The sequence below is a fragment of the Quercus lobata genome, chromosome 9 (assembly GCF_001633185.2).
Source record: "Quercus lobata isolate SW786 chromosome 9, ValleyOak3.0 Primary Assembly, whole genome shotgun sequence".
NCBI lineage: Eukaryota > Viridiplantae > Streptophyta > Magnoliopsida > Fagales > Fagaceae > Quercus > Quercus lobata.
In genome coordinates, this window is record NC_044912.1 from 13,359,099 (window position 1) to 13,380,755 (window position 21,657).

The window sequence follows — 21,657 nt, forward strand, 5'->3', positions numbered from 1 at the left end:
AAGCCTTTATTACGGCTCGTTTAGCTCTGTCATTCATTAATGTTGGTGTTTCTTCATCTGCTTAGGAAATGTGCCGGGCTACGAGACATTCTTCTAGATTCACCCATGGTGCGCTTCCGTTGTTTCAGTGAATGAGGCGCGTTTTTAATAAATTGCCTTTACGAGGCCAATCAATTCTGACAGTTACAGATGATATTGGGGAGTTGAACAGACGCTACCTTACTCGCAGACCTTGGAAATATGTACAGATGAAATGCCATTAAATTCACCTTCCATATAAGAAGCCAAACGAGAGGGTACTCCCTTCACGTAAAGACTCTTTAACCTTCCAAAAGCCTCAACCCTCAAGCTGTGTTCTAAGTCTTTCTAACAGCATAGTCATAGTTTATAGTGTGATACATTCGAAGTAGGAGTGGGAATGAAAAGATCATACCATTTTCAGAAGCGTTCTGTTCCTCCGAAACTTAAAATGGCTCAGTTAGGACAGGGATGGCAGAGACTCAAGATACTTCTCATCGTCCTTTCAGCCAAAATTTGAAGCAGTTGCTCGTCGCGTCAAACTTTTGGTGCGACTGAGCTGGGGTCACCCTTTATCAGTACCAGTCGCTCCCTTATGAGCATATCTAACCTGGCACCAGCGTGTTAGGAGTCAGGACTGATGCAGGGACAAAGTATCCCTGCTTCTTCCTCTCTTCCTTCACTGGTTCCTCCTTTTGCCTCCCCTTCTTCTTCTTTCCCATCACCAGATCCATCCTGGTGCTTTTCCTTCTTCCTCTTCTTCTTCTCTTCCGCCAAGGAAGGTCATCCTCTCAATATGGGTGCCACTAGGGCAGAATTTGGAAGGACTTGGGAGCAGAGCCTTAAAAAGATTTCTGGTTGTTCGTTTGTTTTGTTTTTTACTGCTTTTGTAATTCGTTTTCTGTATAGGCTTGTTTAAGCCCTTCATTGTACGATGTAATGCCTCTTTATATTAATAAAAGTCATTATTATTTTATTTCGTATATTCTATCTTTTTTTTTTTTTTGAAATGGTTATGCCGTGAATAGATGTACTACCCCGTGACTTCTTTTTTATTCTTATACTATGAACGATGCTTAGGGCCGAAACCCCAGTTAATAAAAAGACCTCGCTCTGTGCTTATTGAAACTATCCGACATAATAATGCCGATTCGAACAAATGATACTTAGGGCAGAAATCCTTACTAAGAAGAAAAGAAAAAGATATTATGATGAGTCTATTATAGCAGTCTGGTATAATAATGCAGACCTAGGAAAACAATACTTAGGGCCGAAATCCTTTACCAAGAAAGAAAGAAAGATGTCATTATGAACTTATTAGAGGTATCGTGTACAATAAGACCGACCTGAAAATGGGTTGTACAACTCAAACCTGAACGAGATGATGGTTGAATGCTCGATGCCGTGTAGGAAGTAATCATCCGATGACATATAAACCACAAAATGAACAACCCCTGCAGGCCGCTGAGTAATAAGGCGTTTTGCTAACTGCCTAGTGACCTTCATAGCCTTAGTCTTTTCTGGTATTTGGTCCGATGACTGAGCGACTTAGAATTCTTCTTAAGTAGCTGACCTTTCCATAAGTTTGAGTCCGAGGACCATGCAATACCTTGGTTCTGTCCAAAACTCAGTTTTTCTTCTAAGTAGTTGGTTTCCCCATAGGTTTGAGTCCGAGGACCATGCAATACCTTGGTTCTGTCCAAAACTCAGTTTTTCTTCTAAGTAGTTGGTTTCCCCATAGGTTTGAGTCCGAGGACCATGCAATACCTTGGTTCTGTCCAAAACTCAGTTTTCCTTCTAAGTAGTTGGTTTCCCCATAGGTTTGAGTTCGAGGGCCATGCAATACCTTGGTTCTGTCCAAAACTCAGTTTTTCTTCTAAGTAGTTGGTTTCCCCATAGGTTTGAGTCCGAGGACCATGCAATACCTTGATTCTGTCCAAAACTCAGTTTTTCTTCTAAGTAGTTGATTTCCCTATAGGTTTGAGTCCGAGGACCATGCACTACCTTGGTTCTGTTCAAAACTTGATATTGATAAGTAGTTGGGGGAATTAATCCCCCGGCTATGGCATGGGACCTTGGTTTAAGGGGAATTAGCTCCTCGGCCAAACCCCTAGAACCATCCGTGCTGCTGACGCTACGAAGCGCAGCCCCTTGTAAAGAAACATAGCCCCTAATGGAACTTTACGCTAGAATACTACAACCGGCTGTTAGAAATGAAAAGGGGACTGTCTCGACCTACCGTCTATGCCAACACACAAGCCTTTCCCACAGACGGCGCCAATTGTAAGGACACAATTTGTAACGACCCGTAATAATGTTGGGTTCGCACGTAAAAAGGCTCAAACAATATCATTTATAGAGCGTGGGTTTGAAAGGCTAGGCCTTGGTCACAAGACCGTAGTTTTCCGTGGTGTTCATACGCAATTAAATCGTGTTCGCCCTAGGAGTCTTTCTCTTGGAGGCGGGCTGGGAGGCTCTGGTTTTTGACCATTTTTCCCAGCCCCTTCTCCCGGATTGCTTACCTTTCCTTTTATACTGGCCTGTATCCCTTATCCAACGTCCACATGTGGGTTCGACTTTTCAGGACTGATACTTGTCCCATCAGCCCATATCCAGAGTGGTTGGGGGTGGTTGTAAAAGCTGAAGAGTATGGCTCTGTCAGGTGCAGAGTATTGAATGGCAGTAAGGGCAGCTTTCCTTTTGTCCTTGGTCGTTATACTTTCCAGCGTACCCTCTTTACTGACCTAGATATTTTAGATTTTTTTCCAAACTGGTCCTATACCGTTTTTGCCCTTCCTTCCAGGGGGACCTCGGATATGCCAAGGACAGAATCATTCTCGGCTGTGTCTCAAGACTATTTGGACTTTTATTACCTATCCTCGGCTATAACCTTCCTCGGCTTGGGCCTTGGGTCTCACTGTAAAAAATGGGCCAGGGCCGTAAATTATTAGACCCCACAACAATAATTTAAAACAAATTTAAATTCTATTCAAATTAGAAGTCTATTATAAAAATTTTCTAAACTTAAAAATCTCACACAACCCACGTTTTTGTTTTTGTTATTTCCCCAAGTTGCATCTTATTAAATTAATATTTTACTAGGATATTAAGCTACAAAGCTCTTGATTAAGAGATAAGATTTAAAAGTAATTTAATATAGATAATGCTTTATCATCTAATTTTTATAAATTTAAATTATACTCCAACGAAAAGTCAATTATCAAAAGATGCAATTTAGCAATAATTTAATTTAGATAAAGCATTATCATATAATAATATAAGTTTTAGAAATTTAAATTCTATTCAAACTAAGAGTCTATTATCAAAAAATTTTAGAATTTATATATATTTAGCCATGACTTTTTAATCCCTCTTAACCAATAAGTCATTCCTATAATTAAATCGCATACAATACACCCAAATTTTTTTTTTTTTTTTTTTTTCTTTTCAAAATGCAACTTATGCTCATGTTTTAATCTAAATAATTCATCTTACTTATTATTCTTTGCTTCCTTATTTTCATGTAGAATATTATGCCAAATGAAATTTACTATAAAGAAGTAAAACGATGGACACCAATTTAAGTTCTTGGTTCTCTTATGTAAGTTTTTATTTATTTTTTTATATTCTCAATTTTTGAACTCTTTTGTGTTTGTTTTTATTTTCGGTTTTGGTTATTGTATTTAATTTGTGAGTGTGTTGATTTTTTTCAATTAGATTATCACTAGGAAAAAATTGGTATTGAGAAATTATTTTGTTTATTATTGTTTGTGCTGGTTAGGGCATAGATTAAGGGTTTGGCTTACTTTTAGTATTATTTTAACTAGAGATCTCCTTTTATTTTAAATACACAATGGCAAGTGGTAGCGAGTTTTAATCAATATCTTTTATTTAGTTAGTGAGTGATGTGACAGTTTCTCATTAAAATAAAAGGAGATTCCAATACTGGAGGCAAGCTAAACCCTACATTAAACATAACCCAAATAGGAATGATCAAATCAAACTCATTACATATCTCATATTAAGAAATTAACACAAAGCACAAAGAGAATTTTAAAATATAAAAATAGATAAACACTTATAAAGTTTAAACTTTAAATAATTAGAACTTAAAGTAATTTTTTAATTAAAATTATTTACTTATTTTATAATTTATTATTACTATTTATTTAATAATTTATTTTAAATTTTTTGAGGTTACATATGAATCGTCATCATTGCACGGGAATATACTAGTAAATATATATATTTTTTCTAACTTAGGCATCATAGACTTCCTGCTGGGTCTCATCCTAGTGGAAGTGGTTTCTTAGATTACTTTTCTCTTTTTAACAGGTGTTAGAAGTCCAAATTGATTAATGCAAACTTTATGCATCAACAATTCATAGTGCGAAATCGTGTAAATTTGGCAATTAAAATGTCAAATTTCATGGTGACATGGAATGGGGTGGTTAGGGTGTGTGACGTGAAAAGGAGAAGATAGTTAATACAAACTATATAGCCTCTGACCACGCACGCGAGGTTCTTTTATTTTTTGGGTAAAGGTTACTTTAGAGCATTTATTATAATTTAGGATTACTATATTTTTCAATCACAAAAAAACTTAGGGGTGTGATAAAAAAATTATTTCACCACATATAATACTCATCACATCCCTAAATTTTTTTATTTTTTATTTTTTTGATACTTAGGGAAAAGAACAACATCAACATGGGTTGTTTAAGTATAATTACTTTGAAGAAGTGGGTTAGTGGAAGAATGTTCCTATTTTGTAGGCAATATTTTAGTGCAAGTTAGACATGTATTTTTACTAGACTATCCTTGTTTTGTCTCTACTTAAACCTAGGGATGTAGGGATATTTTGGAATAAAAAAAAAAATCCGGTCCAAACAGAGGAAGTTCCTTAAATAGTAGTATAGATTAATGTTGAATTCGGCAGTTGAATGATTGAATCCAAAAGTCCAATGGCCAAATTCAGTTTATTAGAGCATTATTATTGGTGGTGCTAAAAAGTCATATTACTATTTTTAGCACCACTAACTATAATACTAGAGCTGCATCGGTGGAGCTAAAACCAAATATTTTGGTTTCTCAGGTATAGTGTACAGCTACTTTTAACTATGCATTATAACTCAAATGTTAAAAAAAAAAAATAATAATAATAATAATAATATGGGATAGTCTTCATATTCAGCCTACAAACTCAAGATTTAAAAAAATAAAAAAATAAAAAGGGAAAAAGAAAAGAAAGAAAGAAAGGAGAAGAAGAAGCTTTTGACCAAAAGAATTTATCTCTTACAAGTAAATCCAAGACACCTTCTCTTATTAAAGGTGAGTAAAACTATAGACATAATAATCTTCACAGCAGTTGAAAATTGTTATGACTCTTAAGTTATTAATTAAACGAATATAAGAGCCAATATGCTATAATATTTTAAATTGATGAATCAAAAGTCCTTTACGTGACTAATTAGTAATTACCAATAAAATGACACCTATCTAATTTCAATCTTTACCAAATTATCCAACTCAAAAAGTCCTCTATGTTTCTAATCTAAGAGTTATAAGTGACTATGACTAAAAACGTATAGTTTTGAACTAACTATAAATTTAGTAGTTCTAATTATAATATTAACTTACTAATTGTGTCTCTTCTCAAAAAAAAAAAAACTTACTGATTGTGTCTATTTGCAATTGGCCGTAACGTGGGCGTGTGGCATTTTCATTTGTGTCTATTTGCAATTGTTTTATCTTTTTTTTTTTGAGAAAAAAGCCAAATCGGCAATTTAAATTAATCCTTGTAAATTAGAATTGTAACAAAGATAAAGATATAAAGAAACAGACTCCATCCAAACTTAAAAACTAGAACAAAATCTCACTCTCTTGACTAGAACACGAGTCAAAGCGTTGCTTTGCCTTAGGGTATGCAATTTCCATACTAAAGAGCGGTTGTAGAGATCTCAGAATCACCTTCAAGGATAGAGCTGGAAATACCAATCTCAGAATCACCTTCTTTGTTTTATCTCTTTGATATAAAGACTGTAAACTAAAAAATAAAACAATCTTTATTTATTATTTAGCAACCCACATTAAGTCACCGACTCACCATACACTAATATCCACTCAAATGCTCAACTTTTCTACTGTTAAAATAAAAACCCCAAACTTTATTGATTACAAAGAAAGAGAACTTTGAATGGGTTTGGCTTCTATCAAATGCATATGAACATTGGATGAGATGCAGACACAAACACAACATGTGTCTATAATTAGTCACGCGTCAATCTCATGTCTCATGTGAAATGCTAAAAAATGGGTTAGTGGAAATTTTTTGCATTCACACCAGTGAATGCAAAATACAAAAAGTGTCCAACTTTGTATATTTAACCCTAAAATTCCTTAAAATTCTTCCATATCAGCTTGTTTAAAGTTGTGTAAATTTGCACAATTGTTACGGTAACCGTGCAAATATACATGATTATTGTAGCTGTGCATATCATTATTTTATTTTATTTTTCTCTCACCTCTCTTCTTTCTCCATCTGACTTCTCTCTCTCCCTCTTCCTCTCCCTTATTGACCCAAAAATCAACAAAAAATTAAACTAAAATCAACCGGATTTTTTTATTTTTTATTTAAATGTAAACCAAATTCAAAGGAAAATCACAATACAATCTTTGCCTCAACCTAGAAAACCCGTTTCACCTCAACCCAAATTCATCCTGACCCATTTCACCTCAACCCAAAAAACCCATGTTCAAGTCATGGGTGAGATCAAGCGATAAAAGCTTTCAACCCAAAAAACCAGTGATTCAGTCTTGTTGCCAATCAAATTGAAAGAGAGAAACGTTGGGGTCTTGGCTGGGTCAGATCGAGAAAAAAGGTAAAGATTAGTGGTGGATTGAGGGTGGTACAAATTGAGAGAGAGGAAGGATGAGGATGGCGATGAAAAAGAGCAGAGAGGAGCGAGATGTTTGAGATGAGGGAGTTGATAGATGAGAGGATGAAGAGAGGAGAGACCATTGAGATGAGGGAAGGAGCGAATAGAGAGAATGGAGAAAACAAGTGGAGAAATTAAAGGTAAAAAAAAAATTAAAAATGATTATTTAATTAAATAGAGTGTAAAATAAATAGTCTAATGTGGTTGTTTTGTAAAAGTAACTGTGTAAAATAGAAAAAAGCAAGTTCTTAGTGTAAAATAGACAAAAATAAATAAATAAATAAAAAATTTAAACAAACTGATGTGAATGCTCTGAGTTTTGTTGTTGTATTTTGGATGATTTAATTTTTGGTTCAAGGGGGCCAGAATTATGTTAGAAAGGGATCAAAGTTTAATTTCTTGAATATAGATTCTAAATAAAAATCAATGTATATAGTATTTACTTTTATTAAGTTAGTATCTTGATTTCATCTTCTTTGATTATGTTAGTATCTAATTTCTTCTTCTTTCGTATTAGAGCTTGTCATTGAAGACTGAAGTTGCAACTTGGCCCACTCCCAAAGCTTTCTTCACCCACTTAACTTGGAGCCGAATACAGAACAAGTGTCTTAGGCAATGATTGAATAAAATAAAAATTCTACATTTTTCTTCTTCAAGTATCAGTAATAGATAGGACTTCTCTTCAAAAAAAGTAATAGATAGGACTTAACGTGCACTACCAGAAGCAAATCCTTTTTCCTTACAAGCAAAAACAACATAATTTTTTTTTTTGGGCTATAAGGACCACTTTTTCCCTTTAATTTCTTACTCAACTGTTAGAAGAATTGAAGCCCCGTGTCTTTTTGAGCCTCTCAGAGATCGAGACGTACAGGTTGGTATTTTCAGCTTATACATGCTAGATGCTATTCTTTATGTTTTGGTCCCTCTGCCTTATATATAACACCCAATAACTTCTTTTTATATTTTCTTTGTAGTTTTCAAATTTGCATTTGACTAGCCAGGATGAGGAAAAGAATTAGCTCTCGTGTCAGAAAATTTCTTTCATGCACTGGTAAGCATTGTTTACTTTCATTGAAGACCATCAACTTGCCTTGCTTTTGGACAACTAACCAATAAAGTAGAAGAAGATGATGAGTTTAATTTTATATAATATCAAAAAGTTGAAAGTAATATTTATTGTTATTATTTTTATTTTAAGCTATAACAATGTAAATTCAGTCTACTTCCGTTCAGTCTAATTCGGTCCATTTAGTCCCATTTGGTTCATTTTGAATTAATTAGGCTTTAAATTAGTTCTTTTTGTATGTTAACTTTTTTCAGTTTTTGGCTCAAAAATTCATTTTTCCTTAATTTTTGGATTAAAAAGTATGAAATTTTATTCAATTTGAGCTAAACTCTTTAGTTTTGGATTAGAAAGTACAGACAAAATTGGTATTAGAAATTAGAGATATGGGTGCTAAAAAACCAATAAAAAATGATAAATATTCAAAACCTTAAAATTCAAGTTTCAATATTATAGGTATTATACTTATATTTGAAAAGAAAAAAAAATCTACAATTCTAAACTTATATGATAATTTAAACTTAATATAACATGTAACATGTGTTCCCTGGATGAGAGTGTACATTTTTTAAAAAAATATTCTTAAATATGTTCAAATTAGTCAACTGATCATGGTATATTTTAAAAAATTAATTTTAATAACATCTTCTCCATTTATATAAAACAATATTATAATTATGCAATTTAAATATTTTTATTAAATTATCAAGTTTCAATATTATAGGTATTATACTTATATTTGAAAAGAAAAAAAAAATCTACAATTCTAAACTTATATGATAATTTAAACTTAATATAACATGTAACATGTGTTCCCTAGATGAGAGTGTACATTTTTAAAAAAATATTCTTAAATATGTTCAAATTAGTCAACTGATCATGGTATATTATAAAAAATTCATTTTAATAACATCTTCTCCATTTATATAAAACAATATTATAATTATGCAATTTAAATATTTTTATTAAATTACATTTTACACACACATATGTATATATTTATTGTTGTTGAATGCAAAATACATTATATGTTCTATTACATAAAACTTATAAAAATAGAAAATACTTTTAAATGACACATGCACTATTTAATCTACAAATTTTATATTAATTTTTTATAAAATAGTTATATTACATTTTTTGTTTACGACTAGTTGAATTATAAGAGTACAAAAATGAAATATGATAATCTCTCTCCAGAATTATTTAAAACAATTCGTTATTTTAACTTATAATATATTCTTTAAACATGTGACTCACTGCCCGAACTTTCATGTTTTTATGCTAGCAGGGGTGTTTCGGGTGGGTATATTGAAACCAAAAATGGGATACAATTTTTTACATGAATTTTGATTGGACAAGTGATCTCATGCACCTAAAATCATACCCAAAATAAGAAAAAAGAAAACCACTATATATATATATATATATATATTTATTTGGAATACCAATTTGAATATACCTAATGTTGTTAATTGTTTATTTTCTTGTGCTGTACATGTAATTTCTTGGGGTCATTGTATCAATAGCTAAAATCGGGTCAAGAATTGAACAAAATTTGTGGGGGGCTAAAACTCATAAAAGAGTTTGAATGCCTGATCTCGGCTCAAATAGGAAAGAAGAAAATATTTGCCTTTTTGCCTGGTCAAATGGACTTGAACTTGGGCCTAGAATGAGGTGCTTTTGTCTTTTTAGATTACTTCTCAAGGTACAATTAATCACGAGGTGGGCCGTAGTCCGCCACCCAATTCTTTAGGGCATGAGAATTGAAATCTAAATAAGTTTATAATTTATACGGACATCTGCACTGACATCAAAATACATATTGAAAAAAAAAAAAAAAAATCAAGGAAGTGATAATAAAGATAAAAGATAAACTCATGAAATGAGAAAGGCCCAAATTGGAACAAAATGGGACAAACCTAAATTGGAGTAATGGCTAAGTATTTTTACTAAAAATTTTATAGACTAATTTGTAATTAATCACAAAAAAATAATTTAAATATTTATTTATTCATTATTATGTTGGTTTTAATGCTTTTTATAGCAAAATTTGAATTAACTATAATATTGATATATGTGTTTGGAGTCTATCTGCTCCTTGTTCACCGATCACTGAGTTTGCTTCTTGTAATTACTAAAGGTTTCATATCTTATTTATTTCAATTTAGTAATAAAACAATTTATGTGTGGTTGGAGCCTGTCAGCTCCTTGTTTAACAGTTTCCATGTTGTGAGTTTGCTTCTTGCAATTTCTATAGGATTCATACTTTATCTATTTCAATTTAGTAATTTTATCTTAATTTGTATAATGACGACAATAATTATTTCATTATTTGCCAATAAAATTTAACCTTTTGGATACCAAATGCCCAAAATAAGAATTTCCTTGTATGTTCAAACATTAAGGGTTCATTTGGTTAAGAAGTTTAAGTAATGTTGTTTATTTTTTTTTTTTGAAATGCGTGTGGATGAAAAAGTATGTAAAAATACGTATAATGTTGTTTAAAAACTAAAAATATGTGTTTCAAATGCTCTACCAAACGGGATCTAAATCATCAAGATTTCAAGTGCTATTTTGTTAATATTTTTATTTTTGGTATGTAACGTAGCTTCCAGAACTAACTCAATTGACACACCAACCAGCGTGGACGTTCGTGAGGAATACGCAAATGCCTTCCGTACTGAATCATACTTAGACTTTTGGACACGTGTCCTCACATTACCCAATGGAGATTCTACCACATGTGCCCCAGTGGAGTCTACTACAGCAACCCGACTCTCATCCTATCGGCTCTTTGTTGAGTATCTCTTGGAACCAAACCAACCCACGATTACCCGTATTCTAGCTTTGGCCCAAAATCGACCCGTAATCCAATCCCTCCTATCTGATTATTTTACCCAAACTGCTAATGCTTCTCTCCTATGTGGCCTATTATTGAAAAATATTGATCATGCACGTGGCGTATTTCGGTATCTTAAAACCACCATTCAATCCCTCGAAAAAACCCAATTGTCACCAATAGCATTGACCCGCTTAACCGAGTTATCCAATTTCGTCAACCCGTTTGCCTCGACTGCTTCATCAACCACTCGGGTTCGGACCATTCAAGCCAGTTGCTCCGAATTGTTAAAACAACTTGAGTCAAGCCGTGGCAAGGCTCGAGCCAAGCTTCAACTTGCGAATAGATTAAGACGTGGCTCAGCCATTTGTCTCGTGGCATTAACGGTTTCGCTAACTGTAATAGTTGCAGCTAATGCTATGGCTCTGCTTGTGGCTGCACCGGGTCTTATAGTGGCTTCGTTTGAGCTGGCTTCAACCAGAAGGCTAGCAAGATCAGCAGCTCAGCTCGATGCAGCTGCCAAGGGGAGTTATATATTGAATAAGGATTTGGAAACAATAAGCCGGCTAGTGGCTAGGCTGAATGATGAGCTGGAACACATGCGTACAATGGTTAAGTTTTGGCTTGAGCGAAGAGAGGACCGAGTTCAAGCCAGCGGTGAAGTGGCTCACCAGCTTAAGAAGAATGATTGCAGCTTTAGCTGGCAGCTGGATGAGCTAGAGGAACATTTGTATTTGTGTTTCATGACCATAAACAGGGCTAGAAATCTTGTAGTAAAAGAGATTAACCCACCATGGCTCTAAATATATTATCTTAGTTGCAACTGTAAATAATTTATTATTACTATTATTATTATTTATCTCAGCATGAGAACCAATTAACTCAAGAACTAATCATGTTTAGGGATTAACTTTGGCTGTTATAAATAGGCACTTGCCATTAATCACATGAAGAAAAACTGGTTTTGTATTTGATTAGCATTATCTAGAAAAATTTCCTTTCTTCCTCTTTTTCTTGTATAACTAATTCATCACCAATCATTTGGGAAACATATATATTGGGTTTAACATGTTGATGAGTTTAGCAAATTACTTTTCAATTATAAACTGTCTCAAATTATTAAAATATAAAGCTTGATTATTACTTATTCATTCGAGATATTCTTTAGATACTTTAAAAAAAAAAATCAACGAAGCAGCCAAGCTTCAATCTTTATTGATTTTAAATTTCATACAAGCTTCTTTTGCATTTTTCAAATAAAAGGGTTATGTATTTAACGATGTCATGCATAAGTTAAGAAATCCTTAGTAAAAAAACTGGTTACCCTTGTGCAATAACAATTTCCATACCCAAACCAAATAATAGTAAACAAAAACAATATCAATAAATACAACACCAAAAAATGAAAATAGAAAAGGAATTCTTATGCCACTTGATTCCTCAATTGTAAAGACAGAATCTTGTGTGCTCATTTTATGATGCGCGACTCTCACAATAAGCATGTGGATCTTATAAGCATGAAGAATAAAAAACTTGTGAAAGGTGTATATGATATTTTACGAGACAGGTATGTAAGATAATTTGTCTTGATCTGAGGACACTTAGAAAAAAAAAAAAAAAAAAAAAACCTAGAAAAAGAGTAGAACTGCAAAGCCGGTGCAACATTAGAGAGTCCTGTACTCCTAGTAGTATAATAGATATAACCAACCAATCCAGCCACTCATCGCAATACGGCAATAATGACTGTGCCCACTGTCATCTGCATTATTAATAATTTATTTTCTTAAGCAGTTAAAGCTCTTATTGCAGACCAAAGCTACATTTTATGCATATCAGTATCACAATCAAAGTGATTTGAGTTAAACAGTGCTCTTGTTACATCAATGATTTTGGCCGATCCACTAAGCTATTAGCCCTTTAATGTGTAAATTGTACTAATATAAGTCAAACTAACATAACAAAGAACAAGCAAATTTGTTTACCCTAAATCAAAACTATACTGTAAATGGGATTTTTTTTTCCCATTCGGTCACAACTCATGACCCAATCAGACATTGAAGAAAAGCAAATAATGTTGGCCAATGGCAACTGGTCCACACTAAAGGGGCCTGAAAACGATGAGTGCATTTATGTCACCCCCATAGTGGTTACGAGTTAGTAGTTATTACTTGTCCTCTGCTAGAGGTCGGGTTAAATATTGATGGGCATTAACTAAATAACCAAACAGGCAACAGTACCAAACCATAGTGTACATTTTTAGTTTTTGATCCAAGTGTCTACGTATTATAACCTTGGCTAGTTTTGAATTCTAACATGGATTAATATGGACATTGCCAAAAGTTTTGTACGTAATTTAGCGACATATTTTGTTAACCTTTGTTAGGAAAATCATAGTTCAAATCTCTTATCCTTCAATTTACTAACAAATTATCTAAAAAATAAAATATTTTTGAATATTTTATGTATTATGTTATTTATCACGGTTTATTTGCTGGGTATAGATGCAATGTGGTGTATCAAGTATGTAATGTCGGGTTGGTCCTCCCCTTCTAAATTCTAAGTGTCATTTATGTATTTAAGTTTAAGATTTGTGGTACTACAACAAAATTCATACAATCCCCAACATTTCAAAAGCGATTACTATGCTTGCTAATTGGAGCGTATGCTCGTATGAATGCTATCAACGTCAGTGTCAAGAACTTGTGATGGTTTTAAAGTTGCAAATCATGATGTTTCTATGGATTATACACACCATATGACCATATATAATATCATAGTAATAGAAACAAGTCTAGTTTCCTCTTTTTTTGAGAAACAAACACACACACAAGGAAGAGAGGAATGAGTTCTAACACAAAAGCACACCACAATTCTAGTTACCATGACTTCTGAGTGGAGTTATGGTGTGCCTTTGTGTTAGAACCATTTTCCCTTTTTCTTTTGTGTGTGTGTTTGTTTCTTTTAAAAAAAAAGAATGGGTAATTATCCCACATTATTTAAGAGAGTGTGTTGTATGTAGTATAACTTGCCACACCCTCCCTTAAAAGTTATCATGGCTTTTGAGTGGAGTTGTGGTGTGCTTTTGTGTTAGAACCCCTTTCCCTCTTCCTTATTTGTATGTGTTTGTTTCGCAAAAAAAAAAAAAAAAATCTCTTATTTCTAAAAATTAATGAAATATTCGCCCCACTTTCACAATGCCTCAGTTGTTATTGAAGACGCTGGAAATAAAGCTCTTGCCCTCGTGAATATGCCAATGATTTGTGACATGTCCTTTCCATATATTCTTTTTTTTTTTTTTTCCTACAAATAGTTTCAAGGGGATGAACTAGAAATCCCTGCTAATTAAGAAGAGGCAAAGAGGTAGACTCAAGTGAGGACTTTTCATGGCCCTGAGAGGTCTTGAAGCCCACAGAGAGGCAGAGACTCAACGTGAGGGGGAGATTGTTGGGTTACACGCGGGAGTGAAGTCCCACATTGAATAAAGATGAGAAGAATGAGTGGTTAATTAACATATTGAGCACATACCCATTGGGCTTAGGCCTTTTGGGTTAAAGTGTGTCTCTATATGTTATATTAATTACTCAAGGAAGCTCCCCAAGGTGTTTATCTCCCCTACAAGTGGTATCAGAGCCATGGTGGTGTGCGGCGAAGGTGGTGAGGTGTTCATGGTCCCTACCTAGCAGGGATAGAAAGCCTAAATGCCCACACATAAAGATCCTGGAGAAGAAGAAAAAAAAAAGCCCAACAAATGAATATTGCTAATGGTGCTAAATAATGGTGTGATGCAAGGTTCCCATGGACATGGACGTGCGGGGTTTCCATGGATGTGCGTGCGGGATTGACACGTGGTTCCCATGGATGGCGTACGAGAGACTCATGGATGATGCATTGATGAAGTGAAAAGCCCATTAGGCAAGGGGGAGTGAGTAGGACTTGTTCATGACCCATAGAGAGGTCTTGAAACCCACAGAGAGGCAGAGACTCACACGTGAGGGGGAGATTGTTGGGTTACACGTGTGAGTGAAGTCCCACATTGAATAAAGATGAGAAGAATGAGTGGTTAATATAACATAATTGAGCACATACCCATTGGGCTTAGGCCTTTTGGGTTAAAGTGTGTCTCTATATGTTATATTAATTACTCAAGGAAGCTCCCCAAGGTGTTCATCTCCCCGACAAGTGGTATCAGAGCCCATGGTGGTGTGCGGCGAAGGTGGTGAGGTGTTCATGGTCCCTACCCAGCGGGGACAGAGAAAGCCTAAACGGCCCACACATAAAGATCCTGGAGAAGAAAAAAAGCCCAACAAATGAATATTGCTAATGGTGCTAAATAATGGTGTGATGCAAGGTTCCCATGGACATGGACGTGCGGGGTTCCCATGGATGTGCGTGCGGGGTTGACACGTGGTTCCCATGGATGGCGTACGAGAGACTCATGGATGATGCATTGATGAAGTGAAAAGCCCATTAGGCAAGGGGGAGTAAGTAGGACTTGTTCATGGCCCATAGAGAGGTCTTGAAGCCCACAAAGAGGCAGAGACTCACACGTGAGGGGGAGATTGTTGGGTTACACGTGTGAGTGAAGTCCCACATTGAATAAAGATGAGAAGAATGAGTGGTTAATATAACATAATTGAGCACATACCCATTGGGCTTAGGCCTTTTGGGTTAAAGTGTGTTCTATATGTTATATTAATTGCTCAAGAAAGCTCCCCAAGGTGTTTATCTCCCCTACAGATACCACTTGATCTGTGGGGCCTGGTGGTTTTCATTATTTCATATGTTTGAAATTGCTAGTTAAAATGTCCTTTTCATAAGTTCATCTTATAGATACGTGCTTGATGCTTGTATAGTTTACCTTAATCATAGACTAAAAAAAGGAAAACCAATAACTCTTTGCTTCCAAGCACTTCAATCCCTCAAATCTCAACTAGAATTAACACCTTAACATAACCCCAGAGGCTGCAAGAAGCATTTGTCAAATGCAACATCAAAAGATTGACCACAAGAAAAGGATTTCTTATGGGCAAAACAATTATAAAGGACTGTGGGGATCCAGTGAAGGTGCATAAATGGCCTTTTTTTCCAACTTATTAAGCTGGCCCTTTGAATTAACATCGATCTTTAAGAATTTTGTTATAAAGTCATTCAATTATGTACAATACTTCCCGACAAATCTGTTCAATTTTGTCATGGTATTGGTTGGTGTTGTAGTGTGGTCACTGTGGTGCTGGACTACTTAGGTGCTGTATTTATTTCCTCTTTATCTTTATACACACCCACACACATCTATCTATTTGGCAAAATATAATTGAAGTATAGATTGAATTTGCATCATGTGGATCAGAATCCACAAGTGTAAAACACTTCCACATATTCTTGAACCATATACAGCTAAGGAATGCAATCATTGTGCCATGTTATGCATCTTATACTTCCTAATTATGAGACTCACTCAATTACTAAAAACTTATATGATCAACATGTAATTTCTTTGGTGTCAATGACTAAACATGAAACCTTTGTAACCATTATATGGAGCCTATATATAATGCTACTTTGATTATAGTAAATTGAGAAGATGGGAATCTTAAGGAGGTACTTTCATGGATATGTCCAACTAATTAAACGGTCTACAGGTATTTTTCAACAGAGTTGTAGGCCACATGTGAATTCTATAATTAATCTCAACCTATTTTGGTGACTAGGGGTTTGCATTGATTAGGAAAGTAGTACAACTTCTTGCAAGAAGAAGAGAAGAGTAAGGAAACAAATGAGCTAGGAGAAGTGGAGAACTAGGGATATGAATGTGTGATGTAATTTGGAATTGGTTCTTGCTTGTCTCCTATATTTCTTTTCTTATTTTGAGAGAGAGAACAAATATATTACTTGATTTCAAAAAATATATTACATCACATTGAATATTTCAACTTACTAGGGATATACTTTTATTTATATTAATATTAATATTAATTTTGTTATTGATAGTGTGGTTCTAAGCAAAGATAACATTATTAGAGAAAGACAACCTAGTAAATTAACTAACATCTCCTTCTCTTTATGTTTACAATAGGAATGCGAAAACTCATCTTGTAAAATAGAGTTTTTATGAAAAGCAAAAATTATGGTAGCTGATTAAATTAATTCGAAACAAATAATTAGCTACTTTCAAGTTGGGCTTTGGTTCAATGGCAAGTGTTTTCAACCACAAGTGATAGGTCGTGAGTTGGAGTTTACAATTCGACCTAATTAGGGCCAGCTGAATAATAGATGCAATTGATGCAACCACCTAAGGCCCCCAAATAAAAGAAGGCCTCTACTTGTAAAAAAAAAAATATATATATATATATATAATATTTATCTATATATTTTTATCACAAAAAAAAATTAAATACTTTTATTAGTTAATAAAATGCATTAAAAATGTCTCATTGTATCCTAAAATGCAGAATATTAAAAAGGGAAAAAAACAAAAAAGTCAAAATTCAGTTAACAAAATTAAATTTTAGGAGCCAAATTCATTAACTCATTCTTGAAATATGCTAAAATCAAAATTAATACTAGATAAATTCATTAATAATACAACGTAATTGTCTTGAAATATGCTAAAATAGAGATTATAAATTTCTAAAACAAAAGAAAAAATCTCTCATCTCTCTATTTCTCTGCCTTTCCATCTATATTCTTACCTTTCTTTTCTTTGTCTTGATTCTTGATATTTTTCTACAAGCTCAGTCATTCTTTGTAATAGCTTGAAATCATTCTTTGTTCACTGCCTTTCATAGTAGATTCAAGATTGAAGAGGGACGGTGTGGGCATAGCAGATGTAACCTCTCTCTCCCTCTTTATCTTTCCGATATTTAACATTGAAAAGTTTTCTTTTTTATTCAATTTAAATATTTTAAATTATATATTTTTTTAATCTGCTTGATTGATAGCCTAATAGGACAACACAATAGTCTTGCTCTCTTACACGAGAAAATACACCCTATTATGGGTAGGGCTGTCCACTGGTCGGTCCGGGTTGGGTTTGTGCCCAACCCGGAACCGACCCGATCAGATCGGGTCTCCAAAACTTGGACCCACAGCCGACCTGCCGAAGGCAGCGGATCGGGTGGTCGGATGTCATCGGGTTCCGGTCGGGTATTGGTCGGTTTCGAACTGTGTGAATGGTCGCCAGATTTTACAAAAATCGTCGCCGGATTTTGCCAAAATCTTTGGTTTTTGCTGGATTTGACCGGATCTCAAAGAGATCTTGGCGGATCTCAACGAGATCAGGCCGGATCTTGAATAGATCTCGGCAGATCTCGAATAGATCCAGCGAGATCTCAACGAGATCAGGCCGGATCTTGAAGAGATCTCGGCAGATCTCGAATAGATCCGGCGAGATCTCAACGAGATCACGCCATATCTCGAAGATATCCGGCAAGATCTCAGTGTAACTCGAGGAGATAGGACAAAATCAGACCGGTAACCACTCAAATCGGCGGAGAATAGAAATTCTGAAGAGTTTTCCGGTCGGGTCGGTTTTTCTCGGTTTTTCATGCTCAAACCAGTCAACCGACTCGTCGGTCTCGGGTTTTATGGGCGAAGATCCACTGCCGACCGTTGCCGGCATCGGGTCGGACGGTTTTCGAGCCGGGTCGGACGGTTTGGGCGGGTTGATCGGGTTCCGGGTCTGCTTGGACACCCCTAATTATGGGTGTTTGTTTCTCTCCTCTCATAGCTGGTGAGAGGGAGGAAGCATACACCCATAACAGGGTGTACTTCCTCCTCTTACACAGTCCATTGCCCACAGCACTGCACTTTGCACAATGCATACCTACACATGACCACATACTGATTCTGACAAGCCATTAGCCATAAGCCCATAGTGCACCATTCACACTGCATAGCTGGCCCCCACACACGCCACACACTAACCCACCCACACCCACACTCACACTCAATGTATACACACACCCACTCTGTCTTTTACCCTTTTTTTTTAATGAAAAGTTTTACTTTATCAATTACTATAAGTTATCATACCAATTAATAATTTGATGTATACCATATCAACTCATTCGTATTATTTTCTTATTAAAAAAAAAAATTCATTTGTATTATAGTGATATTAATTTATTGAACCATGTAATAAATTAATTTCCTTTGTGTAGGTTTAGACTTAAAAGTATAAAGTGGTCATGACTTTAGAAAAATTGCAATAACCAGGTTTTATTATTCTGTACTTTAAATTTGATTTTTAGTTAAATTTTAAATTATCATTTTTAATTATAAATTGTATTTTATTTATCTATAAATATTTTCTCATTATAAATGTCTAATAGATTTTTTTAAAAAAAATCAATAAATATTATTTAATTAATATTTAAATATAAAAAATGCCTCACTTAAAATTTTCGCCTAAGACTCTCAAAGTTGTTAAGCCTTGGACCTAATTTACTAAAAGTTTTAGTAATTACTCTCTGTTTGTTTTGGCAATAATGTTTTTTAGAAAATGAGTCATTTTCTAAAAAATATATTTTATAAAATTATCTCATTTTCCTATATTTGGTAGTAATCTTAAATGAATTGAAAAACAATCTTTTTACTTCCTTTATTTAGTTTACTATGAGATAGAGTTGTTTTCCAAAAAAAATTAGTGGAAAATAATTTCTAAAAATAAGTCATGCTTTTTATGTTGACCAAAAATAATTTTCCCTTGACTCATATTTTCTAATATTTTTAACTTTTAAAACTTTGGTAATAAAGTTTCAAATAGAATAAATTATCTTAATAATGTTAATTTACTTATAGTGAACCATAACGCGAAAGTATATCATTCCACGTGTGGTGCTTATTTTAAACCACATGATATTTTAACATTCAGCATACTGCAGTACCATATGTTTAAGTTATATCAAGTTATATATTATGTAACTTTTACCCTCAAATTCCTAGGCTAATCTTTTTACATATAATTTTGAATTTCGTAACATATTTAAAATTATAATTTTACATTTGAGATAGTTATTATTCTTATGTCATCTTGAGATTATGCGAATATATAAGATAATACTTTTTTTTTCCTCCTCCTCCTCCTTGTATTTGTTTTTGTTTTCAACAACAATAACAATTGTATATACTCTTATTTAAAAAGCGGAAATATTTAGGAATGACTTAAAAGTATTGATTTACAAACTATTTTTAAAGATATTTTATGAAAAAATTATAAAATAATTAATTTTACTTATATTTTGTTTATATATATTTCATATCAAAATGATGTCAAAATTTTCTTCTAATTGTCTTACTCCATTTCTGTTTGTTTAGTCCGGATAATGTTTTCCTTATTTTCTTGTGTTTAAGACTGGAAGAACTTGATCAAACAGAATTTTTTTTTTTTTTTTCTTTTTTTCGTTCACAAGATAAAAGTAAAACACATTGTTTGGGGTTTAAAATGTTTTACACCTATAAAGGACCAAAAATCATTTTCAAATACGACATAAACCTCTCAAATGATAAAGATATATATATATATATATATATATATATATATATCAGTTGAACTACAGCTTCTACAAACCGGTTGGCAATTATGTATGTGAGTTTTAATTGCTATCGGTGTATTAATGAAATGATAAAATTTAGGTACAATACCTTAGGTGATGCTCTTTAGGTTATCTTCTTAAAATTCAGCCATGTGGTTAATTAACTAAAAAATACACTTTTATCTCATGAGGAAAGCTCACATGACAGAATTTTAAAAGAAGAATCTAAAAAATAGCATTTAAATACTATACTTAAATCTTGCCCTTAATAAAAATATATAAAATTTAATTTGAAGGTTTCTTTTTTCAACGTTAATTTATGATGCCAACAGCTTCCTAAATTATATGACATGTAGTTCTCAGTGCCATTCTGAGCCCAAGATCCAATTGAACTTGGTGGAGAATGTAAAACTAGTCAACATAAAATGAATTGGTCGACCCTAATAGGTCAACAGTGGGTCATTATTTGTTTGACTTTATAGTCACAAGTCACAACCACATCCACAACATTGGGATTAGGTTTTTTTTTTTTTTTTTTTTTTTTTTTTCAAAGGTAATTTGTGATTTTCAAACTCAAATTTGTCTTGAGATTGAGTGATCTTGGGGTTGTTTGGTATATGTGTTTATTTTTTTCAATTTTTAAACAACATTACACGTATTTTCATACACTTTTTTACTTATACGTATTTTCAAAAAATAAAAATAATATTACTAAAACAATTTTACCAAACTGGCCCCAAAGGGCTGTTTGGTACTGTTATTTAAACAACAATTTTCAGTATTTAAATAACAAAAATACTTCTAACACGTATTTCTATAATATTCAAACATGTATTTCCACAACATTAAAAACTGAACAACAATACTTAAACATTGTTACCAAACAAACCCCAATGTCCTTTAATACAATCATAAAATGTGCCAGTCGAGTAGAGATTGGACTATATTTTGGATCTTGCTAGAACTCAAATTATGGTGTGAAACTGTGAATATATGACCATAGGTGGTGCAACATCAATTTATTTTAACTGTCATTACTTATAAATGACCACAGGCCTTGCTTCATTCAAAGCAGGTACAAGTGTTTATAGCACAAAGATACAAGCACTTCACAGCAAGGTAGAACATCAATTTTCTAACACATATTTTTATATTCAAACACGTATTTTCATAACATTGAAAACTGAACAACAATACTTAAACATTGTTACCAAACAAACTCCAATGTTCTTTAACACAATTGTAAAATGTGTCATTCGAGTG

The 21,657-nt window shown here is 33.5% G+C and overlaps 1 protein-coding gene across 2 annotated transcripts; it reads left to right on the forward strand.

The window, feature by feature from the left end:
• Nucleotides 1-7,743: 7,743 nt before the first annotated feature.
• Nucleotides 7,744-11,720, forward strand: LOC115962120 (UPF0496 protein At3g49070). 2 transcript variants are annotated; one of them, XM_031081004.1, is made up of 3 exons: nt 7,744-7,827; nt 7,931-8,007; nt 10,631-11,720. In XM_031081004.1, the coding sequence occupies exons 2-3, from the start codon at nt 7,959-7,961 to the stop codon at nt 11,662-11,664; spliced, it is 1,083 nt and encodes a 360-aa protein (XP_030936864.1). In that variant the 5' UTR covers nt 7,744-7,827; nt 7,931-7,958; the 3' UTR covers nt 11,665-11,720. The 2 variants fall into 2 exon arrangements, with proteins under 2 accessions (XP_030936864.1, XP_030936865.1); XM_031081005.1 differs by having other exon boundaries at nt 7,815-7,827; nt 10,665-11,720.
• The last annotated feature ends 9,937 nt before the right edge of the window (nt 11,721-21,657 follow it).

Bases quoted from the DNA above. Each gene is read 5' to 3' on its own strand.
- LOC115962120 (XM_031081004.1), top strand. From the start codon at position 7,959: ATGAGGAAAAGAATTAGCTCTCGTGTCAGAAAATTTCTTTCATGCACT. The intron at 8,008-10,630 runs GTAAGCATTGTT...TATGTAACGTAG, and splicing joins AAAATTTCTTTCATGCACTG to CTTCCAGAACTAACTCAATT.